Source organism: Cricetulus griseus, chromosome 2, assembly GCF_003668045.3.
Source record: "Cricetulus griseus strain 17A/GY chromosome 2, alternate assembly CriGri-PICRH-1.0, whole genome shotgun sequence".
NCBI classification, from domain to species: domain Eukaryota; kingdom Metazoa; phylum Chordata; class Mammalia; order Rodentia; family Cricetidae; genus Cricetulus; species Cricetulus griseus.
This window is the reverse complement of record NC_048595.1, coordinates 281,324,352-281,337,129: the sequence shown is the minus strand read 5'-3', so window position 1 is coordinate 281,337,129 and position 12,778 is coordinate 281,324,352. Positions and strand designations below refer to the sequence as shown.

At 46.5% G+C, this 12,778-nt stretch overlaps 1 protein-coding gene across 1 annotated transcript; it reads right to left on the bottom strand.

The window, feature by feature from the left end:
• Window positions 1–261: 261 nt before the first annotated feature.
• On the bottom strand, window positions 262–592 carry Sdhaf1 (succinate dehydrogenase complex assembly factor 1). Its single transcript, XM_035440036.1, is given in 3 exon segments — window positions 262–380; window positions 383–514; window positions 517–592. Coding segments are annotated over 3 exon segments (327 nt in total).
• Between the last annotated feature and the right edge of the window lie 12,186 nt (window positions 593–12,778).

The following is a 12,778-nucleotide window of genomic DNA, read 5'->3' as shown; positions in this document are numbered from 1 at the left end:
TGTTCCCAGAAGTCAAGAGAGGTATCTCGGCTCCCATGCCTTTGTGTGCTCTTTGACTTTGGGTTAGTGCATCACAGCATGCATGGCGCAGCTAGCCTGCCGGTGCCACAGTAGGCCTGGAACCTCCTTGGTGAGGGAGTGTCTCATCTCTCACTATGCATCAAGAAAGTCCGGCTGCCTCTCAAGACATCTATCTCACTTTCCATCAGATGAGTTCCCGATCTTCCCCCCAACTGTCCTTCTCTGGGTCTATCACCATCCCTAGGATTGCGTCTCCCGTGCCTCTGTGCCTTCACAAGGACTCTTTGGGCCATCGCCATCGCCCAGCATGGTGCCTGGGGTTGCCGTGTTGCCGGTGTCCTCAGTCGGGCCCCGCGGGCGCCCATGGCCGTGGCGTGGCTGGAACGCAGCAGCTGCAGCTGGCGCTCCCCCCCCCTCCCCCCGGCTGTACTTGCTGTACGCAGCAAGTCGAAGCGCAGAAGGATGGCTTGCGGCCGGAACTCTCTCAGCACCGGGTTTCCCCCCTCCCGGCGCGCAGTAGCTCCAGATGCAGACTCAAAACTTGCCTCCGCAGCCGGCTGGGCCGACTCATGACCCCTGGGGTCGCCGGCGGCAGCTGCAAACCTGCCCGAAGCACCGGCCAGACACACAGTCACAAGGCTATTTCTTAATGTGGATTTGATTAAAGAGTTCTTGTGATGAGAAATTATTTTTGTTTCCCTTTTAGTGGACTATCATAGTGGAGAGCCAAATCTGACTACTAATGGCGAAAGGGCAGTTTGAAGGGTCAACTTCAGTTGCAGGCAGGTTAATGAAGGATACATGGAAATGGCTTCAGTGTGTGACAAAGTCTGAAGGATCCACAACTCCAAGAGTACAGACTGTAATGCTGGCTCATTGCTCACCTTCTAAATGACAGCTCTCCTGAGAAAGAATTACTGGGAAAGCTGTTTAGCACTCAGCCAAGACTCCCGCCATATTGTAATTAGACAGCCTGCAGCGGCCTAGGACAAAGCTGGAGCTTAATTTTGGATACCTGCCACACAAATTACTTAAGGAGGCTTTAGAATACTGAGGAATTTCTTAATTCCTTAGTGATTTTCTTCAGCTATCCTAACAGACAGGAAATGAATTCTCACTGGTAATTACTAGCCTACAAAGCCAATTTCAATAGTCTTTTTTGTTTTTTAATTTTAAGAGATAGGGTCTTCTTGCTCCATAGTTCAGGCTAGCCTCAAAGCCATGGACCTCCCACCTAAGCCTCCTGCGTACTGGGATTGCATGTGTGGGCCACTAATGACTGGAGATAAGTAGAAGGTGGAAACTGACAGCCACATATGCTAGCAAACAGAATCACAGAATGTCAGAGATCCCCCAGGGAATCACAACTTCCAACTTTCTAGATGACAAGTAGCTTTCTCCATACCTACGTCATTAACCAGACCTCCTCATGCCCAGGCCAACATGCTGCCTCCTGAGCTATATGCCAAAATCCGGAGTCTTATTTAACCACCTCCAAGATTCTTGACCATGGACAAATTACTCACCCTCTATGTCCTGGTTGTTGGTTTGTCTACTTGATACAAGCTAGGGTTATGATAAGAGAACTCTTAATTGAGAAAGTGCCTTTATCTGATTAGCCAGTAGACAGTCTGACTGGGAAAGACCAGCATACTGTGGGTGCTGCTGCCCCTGGGCAGGTAGTGGTAAAGTATAATAGAAAGCAGGCTGAGCAAGTCGTGAGGAGCAAGATAGTAAGCAGCTGGAGGGGAGCTGTTCACTTCCCATGGTTTGCTCAGCCTCTGCTTTCTTATAGAACCCAGGACCACCAACCCAGGGATGGCACCACCCACAATGGGCTGCCCCCCCCACCGTGATCACTAATTAAGAAAATGCCTTACAGCTGCATCTTTTAGAGTCATACTCTTAATTGAGGTTCCCTCCTTTCAGATAACTCTAGCTTGAGTCAAGTCGACATAAAACTAACCAGGACAGACAGAAACTGGGGCTTATGTGTGATGATGGAAATAAGGGCAGAGGGAACACAAAGTTAAATCAGACCACTTTTGTTCACAAGGGCCCACAGAGCAGGTTCCCCACCTAAGGCTGGAACTCACAGTCCATTGGCTGCTGGATCAGGCTGCTTGGCTGGCTGGATCAGAACCCAAAAAGGCCCATAGTGAGTGTGCCTACCACAAGTGTTTGTGGATCTCCCTGCACTTGCTGCAGAGGAGGGGATTTACGTGCTCAGAGAGTCCGGGTAGTGTGATGCTGTGAAATGTATATTTGGTCTTCCTCCTGCTTCTTGGCATCCAACTCCTCAAATCCTTGGAGTCTCCCATAGTATCTTTCCATGCTAAGGAGTGGAGTGACGGCTAGCGAGTAGGTCACCACAGCTGTGTTTTATTGGCGGAGAAAGAAGGGTAGAGAGAGAAATGTCCCAACAGTTTGGCTGAGGAGGTTTGGGAGGGGAGTCGCCCATCACCTCTGGTCACAAATCTGCCATCCCTGACTCCTGTGCACCCAGTGGAATCCTGAATGGAGCCGAGCTTTTTCCCCAGGAAGTGTGGGTCCCCAGCTTTTCGTTTCTTCCAAGAAGCTGCCTTCCTGGGATGATGAGACTCTTCTAACTTGGGTTTCAGGGTCTGAAGCCTGAGTGCCTGGCTCCTAATACACCAGCCTTCTTGTCTTACTGTGACTGCTGTCCATTTATTTGCTCGAGTATACGCGCACATGTGCGCGTCTACACACACACACACACACACACACACACACACACACACACACACACACACACACTTTTCCTAGGGCCAAAGCTTCCATTTATATCCTTTATCTGTGTGTCGCTACACTGGCACTCTGCCTGACTCACTTTATGGACATCTAAAGGGTGTTTAATGGAATGGCTGTTAGCACTGAAGTCTAGATGGCCTTCAGAAGCATGGAGTAGATGAGACCTTCTGGTAGGGATGGGAAGGCAGGCGCAAGGGGCTTCTGTGAGTTCTGATGTGGGAGTCGAGGAGAAACAGAAAGGCCTACTTCTCCCACCCTCAGGTGTGCCTAGAGCAGACCACAGCCTGGACCAGCTGGACTCAGATTGACAGCCTGTCATACAACTGCCTAGGTTTCCAGTGTCCCAGTCCCTCCCACTGAATCCTCTAATTTCAAGTATGGGGGAAAAAAGCACCCCAGTGCCCACAATACAGGCCCCATTGCTCTCCTGGGTGTGGCACAGACAGGTTCCAATGCAGCTTCCAAGGAAAAAGAAGCCCTTCCAGGTTTTGTTTGTTTTTGTATTTTCAAGAAGATATTTTTGGACAATTTTTATTTGGTGCACCAAATTAAAAGGGCAATCATAATTCAATGAAAGATGAAAGTCAAGGCCTAAAGTTCACACTGACCCCGCTATCAAAGTTCTAAAGTACTGGCTGGCCTTTCATCTCAAAATTCACCATTAACTAAAAAAAAAAAAAAAAAAAAATGTCTCAATTGACGTACCTCATGGGTAATAAGTTGACTTTCTACAGCATCCCAAATATTTCAGATTTAACTTTAGACACAGATCCGATATTCAGCTGAGAAAAAGCACAACTTTCAACATGGAGGCTATGATGAGGTGCAATAGCCACTTTTAATGTAACCAAACTGTGTTACCTATATACACTTAGAATTTTAGCATACTGGAAAATAAAGCTAGCTTGAGAAGAGCTGAACACTTTAAGTGTTTTATTAGCCTCTGTATTTTAAAAATACATGGATGCAACCCAAGGTTGGGATGAAGATGACAGTTTTCATGAAGGTCTGGTGAGTGCTGAGTGCCATAGCTCACAGGGACAGTAGAGACATACAGCCTTCAGTGGCCATGACTCATAGGGACAGTAGAGGCATATGGTCTTCAATGGCTTAACGAGGAGGTGCTATTCCATCTCACATTTGGGGCTTTAAGCTGACTTAAAATCCTCCTGCATGGGAGTGATCGGGGGACCTGAGGCACATTGTGGCAATACAACATTTGCTAGTCACATACTTGGGTCATCCATCATGGTGTTCCCGAACTTTGGTTACTTGGAGAGATGGGATGGAACCCTCCCTGGGTTTCATTTGTTTGGTTGACTGAGACAGGATCTTGCTATGTAAACCAGGCCAGCCTTTGTACATGCTATATAATCTCTGCTGGCCTTGAACTCGAAATCCTTCTGCCGCCTGTTCCCAAGGGCTGGCATTATAGGCATGCAGCACCACACCTGACTGGAAAGCTTTTCTAAGGAGACAAATTAAAAGCAGAGAAAGAAACAGAACAATCTTTAGCATTTGTTAAATATAGCAGTTTGGTAAAGAATAGCAAGTGCAATTTTCTTTTCAGTGCCTCAGAAAGTACTGGATATAGACCTGTAAAACCATTTACTGTGGTGTATACCATTAGAATCATAAAGCATTGCTCCCATTGAGCACAAGGCTGTTCTTTTGAAAGCAGAAGGTTTTCTCTGTGGGTCTCACTGCACAATTCTTTCCCTATGTGCTCAAGTTGCCTTTGCTGGTTCTGTGTCAGGATGCAGGGTGAGCCACTGACCCTCCTGACTGCACAGGCTTACTAGGTTCCAGTGTCAAGTTTGCATTGACAAAGCAGACGAGGTGCCTGCACACAGTGTAAGCCAGATGCTGTGAAGCATTGTAGAGGAGCCAGAGTCTGGGGCAAAGGAAAAATAAGGAAGACTGCTCCCCAGGTCAGGGTCAGAAAAGGTAGCAGGAGAACTGGGGCCTGAGGTTCAGTAGAAACTCTAAGGCAAGTGGGTTGGAAAAGAAGCTGACCTGTTGCTTGGGCCAGAACTTACAATAAGAGGCACAAAAGGCCAGGAGAAGATTTAAGCAAGGAGGTTGACATTTCAAGTTTTGAAAGATTTTATTTTTGATGACTGGGATGGATTCACAATTGAATAATCTGTTTTCCATTGCTATAACAGAATACCTGAGTCAATGCAACTGGATCTTACATGGCTTCCAGCAAGCTGAGGCTATTGAGTTGATGATGGAAGAGGTGAAATGTAACATTGAATCTATTGCAGCTGTTGCCATGCTTGTCAGAGAACTGGGCATTGAGTCAGACTCAGTGTACTAGAGTGTGATGAAATACACATTTCACATATAACGTGTATTTTTGTAAAAAAAAAATGATTTTGTGATCGAAGGAACCGCGATATATTTGACAACTGTGAGGAAGTTGACTGTAGGATCAGCTTTGCACTGAATAGAAATCATTCTATTTTGGATGTATCATATCTGAGGTGATGACAAGACAGGGCTCTGGAACTCTCTCACAGACAGCTGAAGATTAAGGAGTAGAGCTCGGATGATAGACAAGGAGCTTGAAGAGGAGGTAAAGTTTTAAAGTCATCTGCAAATGACTGGCACATTACAAATGAAGGTCAAAGTAGCAAGGGTTGAGGCCTGGGCCGGGGCAGAGGTAGAGGCCAGAAGTAGAAAATGAACAACATCACTCCTGACCTCGAAGAACTTGACATCTTGCTGGAAACACTAACTATGCACACTGTAAAAGACTGAGGAGCAAAAGGAGACTATAAAGATGATGCTGAAGGATACCTCACTGTGGATCATGGTCCAGAGAGAACCCAGAGGCTTCCAAAAATAACACTGGTTGTTGCCATTGCTCTTGGTTGCTTCCTAGAACTAGACAGACAAGAATGGTAAAGTCACACACACTTGAGTTGTAGGACATAGAAAAATCAATCTGGAACTGACCTAAAAACTTCCTCCTTGCTGGCCAATTTTCAGGTGCCAGAAGGTACTCTTCAGGCTGTTGAGGAAGAAAATTCATCAATGGTGAACTCTGCATGTTATAATACGGACCTACCAGGCAAGGTATTTTACCTACCACTGGTAAAATAGTGATACAAGTGTTATGAGGGTAACCAAACACTGTGGAATTGAATTTGAGGACCGCCCCACAGGGGAGGGTGCATGTATGGTACTGTAAGGACCATGAATTAAGAGGTCATAGGCCCTAGGGGTGAAAGTAGTAGTGTTATTTTACTAAACTGACATATTGCCAAACACACACACACACACACACACACACACACACACACACACACGTTCACAAGCTGCCTTCAACCTTGACCAGTAAGCTCTCTGCAGTGATCAGCAGTTAACGCAAAGACCAATTTAACTGATCAAAGTACTGAGAGTAAGCCTAACTATTGAGTGCTCATCCATCAAGCCCCACCACCACACAGGCTCAGGGGACATTTCAAAGAGGGGTTGGAGAGAATGTAAAAGCCCAAGGTCTCGGGGGGGGGGGCACAGTGAAATACGCCAGGGCTGTTGCACTCATGAACTCACAGCAGCTATGGTCACCCACACGAGCCTACAGATCAGTCAATATTCCAACAGGCAGCACTAACTGGATCCAGGGTTACAAAACACACACACAAACCCATAAAAACAACAGGGAGATGAATGGGGACATTGGGGCGTGTCTTGGAGGTGAGGGTGGAGCTAGTTATAGGTATGTTGAAGATGCATTGTGTAAACATACCAAATTGTCAAGGAAGAAATGGCTGTAGTGTGCAGGGGTGGGGAACAGCGGTAGGAGGCTTTCTGAAAAGGGAGAGAAAGGGCGGACACTGGGTCTGGGGCTCTGAGTCGACTGCTGACTCTGTGGCCCAGAGATGTGTGTATAGGAACATGTATTGAGGCTCATGAGCTGCAGGAGAGAATTGTTGCTAACTCCCATCACTACCCCTGCCAGCTGGAGCCATCCTCTCAGCACTGCCTCCCCTCCCCTGCATCCCTACTGCCTTTGGAACCTTCCCAGGTTGCTTCTTGCTGCCCAGGCCCGTTCCTGACCTGCTGCCCTGTTTTCTAGAATCAAATTCTAGAAGATCATCCTGGATGACCTTGCCTTCCCAGGGTCAAGGTCAATATCTCAGCTTTCATTGCCTTGTGTTTGAAAGTTCAGATACATATTGTTCATTCCTTCATACACCAAACTTATTCCCCAGTTAGATTGTAAACACCCCTGTTAGAAAAGCTTGCTTGGGGATAGAGCAGATGTGATGGGTTACCCCTTTAATTCTAGAACTCACGAAGTAGAGGTAGGTTGGTCTCTGTGAGGAAGAGCACTAAGCTTTCTTCTTCTGAGTGCCATGTACAAGCCTTGCCTGGATTATTTCCACAACATTACTGTTGGAAGTAGCTGGTTTAGAATCTGTGGCGATTTCAATCAGATCAGCCTCATTGTCCCTGCTTCTGGCAGAGGGACAGGAGCTAGAGAAGTGTCTGTGACCTGAAAGCATGCTCCTGTTGTCTCCTGGTGACTTATGTGATAATGATCTGGTCCCTGATCGCCTTTGCTGTGAGATGGGCGGAGTCAAGGCCATTGGGGGGGTCACATCTCTGCACAATGACATTTGGACTTGGATTTAAGTTTTTAAGAGTTCAGATCTCCAGAATCAGAGCAAACAACCTTGCTCAACTGAAATCTGTGAATGAGTCACAGTCACTGATAAAGAGATAAAAAAGGTGCATGCACCCCAGAGTGAAACTGAACTAGACAGCTTCTTGAAGGCCCTTCACTGTTCAGGCCTGCTCCCTGCAAGGTGTTTGTGGCAGATGAGTGCCCCTGTGGTCAAGATGTTGGGGGTTCAGCTTTTCCCACATTGCTGAGAGACCTGGCCAACATACCTACTTCTCTCCTTCCCACCAAGACCTTTAAGATGAAGCCCTCCTGGAACCATAGAGCTTGACTCCTGGTGTGCTAGCCTGCCAGCAAGTCACTGCTCACAGATGGGGTCTCCATGTAACAGACCTCCCGATCTTAGCACCACTGACAGCATGATGGAGGCACCACTCTGACCTAAGAGGCCAGCACATATTAGTACAACTGACACCATGATGAAGTCACAGAGACTCTAACTCCTGCTAAGACGAGAACAAAGACTTAATCCATCATAATCCATAGCTCCAGGGAAATTCCCAGGTGTACTAAGTTTGCTTTTGGCTTCTGTAGATATGCTGATTGACAACTGCTCTTGCTAATTGAAGTGTGTGGGCCAGGAAATGGTTTTTGTGCATAAGAAGCCAAGATCAATAAGACTAGTGGATGCATAATTTGGGCAAATTCCCCATGTTGCTTGCCAGCCAGTGGATAAAGACTTCCTACTGGCTATAAGAGTCACTGTATGCTCTTTGAAGGTGTGACCTCACAATGTCTATACTGAGACCGGCCCCTGGATGCCAGTCTGCCATCTGGTCACTGCTCACAGATGAGGTTCTGGGTTTGAACACTACCAATTACTTTGCTCTTCCCAAAAGAAGATGGAAGAGGCTGTGATAAGAAAAATGTCATACTAAAACCACACTGACACCCGACAGAGATGTCTCTTTAAAGGAGGCTGGATAGAGCCATCTTAGCTAGGAGACAAGCAACAAGAGAAAGGATAACCCTGAAATCACCAAGATCAATGTATTACCATGGAGAAAAATGAGGAAGGGGTGCCCAGCCAGGGGAGACTCTGGAAGGACTCATGGTGGCTCCTTGTTTGTGCATGCAAGAACATCATCTAGCACAGTGTTTCTCAACCTGTGGGTCTTGATCTCTTATGGGGTTGCATATCAGAATCCTACATATCAGATATTTGCATTACAATTCATAACAGTAGTAACATTACAGTTATGAAGTAGCAGCTAAATATTGTTATGGTTGGGGAGCACCACAACATGAGGAACTGTATTAAAGGGTCACAGCATTAGGAAGGATGGAGAAACACTGTGAGTGTGCTTGGCTTTGTTTCGGTCATACTAATTACCATGTGAACAGCAAGGTGTGTTGTTGGAGATGATGTGAACTGTCGAAAGTGGGTGTGGCTGCCATCTTGAGCACCCATCTGTTTATAAATAGCAACTAGATGAATTCATAAGATAATTGCAGGAAGCTGTTCACAGTCTCTATTTCCTCTCTTGGCTTTAACAATTGAGGCACTGACTAGAAATGCCACCCTTTCTGAGACCCAAGCCTACAGTACCTCAGAAGGTTTTGTAGGGAGTGTTCAGATCACTCTCACCATTGTAAATAACTGCCTACTAGCCTTCAGAGGTATGCCCCCTGTTTTCATGCCTCGGGTCTTTGCAAGGACAGTATCTACATTTCAGAAACAGATCTCATGAAAGCTCAGCTGGCTTCCTGAGGACCTGCACATAAGGTCTGATGTTGACCAGTCATCCCCTGAAGGTCTCCTGAGTCCTTCTGAAGGACACATAGGAAGTCATGAACTTGTGGCAACTCTTACAGATAAAAAGAAGCCTGGCCAAGCAGAGACATGAAGCCTGGGGCCAAGGCTCATGTTCACAGGCACACCTAGAACTCACTCTGTCTATATAGCCCAGTTCAAGTGGGTTTGGGGTAAAACTTCTGAGAAATAAATACCCCCTGTACTTTAGGTAAGTTAAAAGATCAGAATGTCATTGACATTTGATTTTAGGAACTGTTTTACCAAAGCTACTCTTATCTTTCCTGATTGGGGGGGGGGAGCTTCTCTTCTGATGCTTTTGTCTGTTAGAGTCAACTTATAGCAAAGGACAGCCATCTTCTGGTTCTAGACTCTTAATAGACAGTTAAAGGTCCCATTAGGCCAGGTGGACCAAAGAGACCAGCTTCTTGACTGCTCCTCCCAAGCATGAGATATTACCCATAGTTGGTATTTGGTGAGACAGTACCCATACTTGGTACTTCATGGGTCTTTTCTTAGGGACCCTCCAGAAGTGACTGAACACTGGGCTGCTCAGGACATTTGCTGCAAAATGACGGTGTTCACAAACCTTCCACCTACATGGCTTCCCTGACTCAATGAGCACATGGGCCTGCTATACTGGAGCCAGAGCAGTGCTACTGTGATTCAGCCAAAATCTTGGTGGTGGCTTTTCTACCCTGCCTTGTATGTGGAAAGCAGGGATTAGAGGCATGCCTGGCATGCCTGGTAGTTTGCTGGCTGCAGAGCCTTGACCAAACCAAGTACATGGAGAATTAATGGGTGCCAGGCATCAGATCACTTCCCTAGAGTAAGTAATGCTACCTCTGTAGGCTGGCTCAGCAGAGTAGCCAACAGCTATGCAAAGTCTCATTAGCTCCTTTATCATTGCTGTAGCAAAATACCCAGCAGAGGTAGCTGCAAGGAGGGGCTTGTTTTGCCTCATGGTTTAAGAGGAGACACTCACCAGAGTGGAGATCACAAGATGCAGGCAGCTCCTTGCCTCTTCAAATCTCAGAAAACCAGGTAGTGGAGAGAGGGCTTTCTCTCTCTCTCTCTCTCTCTCTCTCTCTCTCTCTCTCTCTCTCTCTCTCTCTCTCTTAAACAGCAAGACCCTGAATAGAGGATGATGTCATCCATGTTTGGGGTAGGTCACTTAATCCTCTTTGGAAACACACTCACAGCTATATCCTGTGGCTTGTCTCTTAGGCAATCCTAAATCCAGTCAAATTGTCAATGAAGACTACCTATCACATGGTCTATCCAGACAGCATCTTAATGCTGAAGGCCTTATGCCTCCCACTCTACCTACCTTCTGTAACGTGATTTTAAGGTTTGCTGTGTTAACTTGCCTTGACAATGACAAAATGCCTGAGACAAGCAACTCCTTAGGAAGGACTACTTATGCTTTTAGAGGAATCAATCCCTGGTTTCCGGAGGCAGCATAGTATTTCATGGCGGGGGGTAGGAAACAAAGGGGTCTGCTTTCCTTGTAGCATCTGGGAAAACAAAGACTCTATCCCAATTCTTTCCAAGTGTGAGCTTCCAACAATCAACTTCCTTCTAGGAGGGTCCACTTCCTAGAGGTCCTACCACCTGCTGGTAGAGCCATTAGCTGGCAACAAGTGCTTCCCTCTTAAGGGAGGCATCTCAGATCTGGGCTATAAAGGCTGGAGATAGGGCTCAGGGGTAACTACCTATCATGCATGAGGTCCTTGGTTTGATACCCTGCCCCCATACCTCCCGCTCAAGTCTATACTATAGTTCTTGAGAACCCACACCCTGGAGTCAAAGCTGGGAGACTGACTCATACTGATTTCCATAGCCCTCAGAGCTCTGTGGTAAAGTGACAGTCCCACATAGTGGCTGGGCATGCATGCCCCAGGGCTGTGTGCCTGCTCATCTGTCTCCTTGCTGTGGACAGGCTGCTTCCATTCTATGTGCTTCAGTTTCCTTCTGGATATAAGAGGAAGTTGCCATGAGAACCAAGTCTGCCATGTGATGATTCCAGAAGAGCCCCTGCCACACACACAAAGTATCTATTTAATATGAAGAGCAGCTAAAAAAACAACTAAATGTAAATGAGTAGCAAATCTCATGTACAGCTGCTGGAAATGTAAAGATTTGGATTTAATTCTTTCACATTGATTTTCTGTTCCCTAGAAGTCAGGTACAGTGCCTCCCACACAGACTGCCTGTGTTTTTGCCCACTATGGTTATTCTCAAGACCACTTCCCCCAAAATATAATGACCCTGTGGTCTAAAAAGTGTCTTTCTCACTAAGCAAGGGGCTCCTAAGACCCAGTTTCTGGGTGTCTCTGTCCAGGACACCTGATCTTACCAGGCCTCCCTAAAGAGACAGCTCTGCTTTTTCAACCCAACATGTGTCAATCACAGAGTAGACCCCTATTGAATGTCCTCTGAGAAATATGGCAATGGAGTGGGTCTGTATGGTACTTGGATGACATCTCTGATTCCTTACGACCTCTCTATGGATGGAGGGTTCTTGCTTGTGTCCTTCTGGAGGCCACACCTTCCCAGCACTGAACTTTGTTTAAACTTTGTAATGGGGGGGGGCATGCATGGGCAGAGCCTACAGTGCAATAAATGCGATGTGCCCATCAAAGTAGATTTAAAATGCAACCTCCAGGGATATGACCATGCCCATAGTTTAAGATAAGAAATGGGGAACACAATCTGATTATAGTGAAAGAGACTGATGGCAGCTTATGCCTGGGTGGTGAGCCAGGCCATTTACTACATGGTCCCTTGCCACATCTGTCAGCTGACCCAAGCCCAGATCCAGTTTCAGCCAAGTCAGCAGTGGCTTCCCTATGTCCTTTCAGCTAATTCCTGTGCCAACCACGTGGCAGTTGGGTGGCTTACACATGAAGAGCACTTCAGGGTCCATGGTATATTTCATTACAGCCCATGCGGTGATTGATTCAGACACCTTGCAAAAGTACTGAACTTCTAGGATTAAAAGCCACACAGGGGGCTCTTTAGAATGCAGGGTTGGCATAGATACCCAGCTAAAAGCATCTAGTGTTCTTCAGTTGACACCCCGAGAGAACTCTTGGTGGTGAGTTACTTTAAAGGCTAAAGTTGGTAAAGATGCAAAAACTCCACAGCTTCAACAATTATACCTCATATTTCACAGAACTTCAGAGCCCTTCTATTTTGCCCATTTAAATTTTTATTTATGTTTTTCTGTGGATGAGAAGACTGAAGAAGAGAAATAATTCATCTGGGTACTGTGGAATAGGTCCCCCAAAGGGTTTCCTACCAGCCCCTGGTGCTATTGTGGAGTTTTTAGGGGGTGGGATCTGGTGAGAGGAAGTTGGGTCATTTGGGAGCGCACCCTTGAAGGGGCTGTCCTGACTTGTGACTTAAATGTGAAACACCCATCATAGACTCGTGTTTCTGAACACTTGGTCCCCAGATGGCCTGTCTTTTGTGAAGACTAAGATACCTTTGAGAAGTTAAAACTTTCTTCAAGAAGTGGATCTCACTTC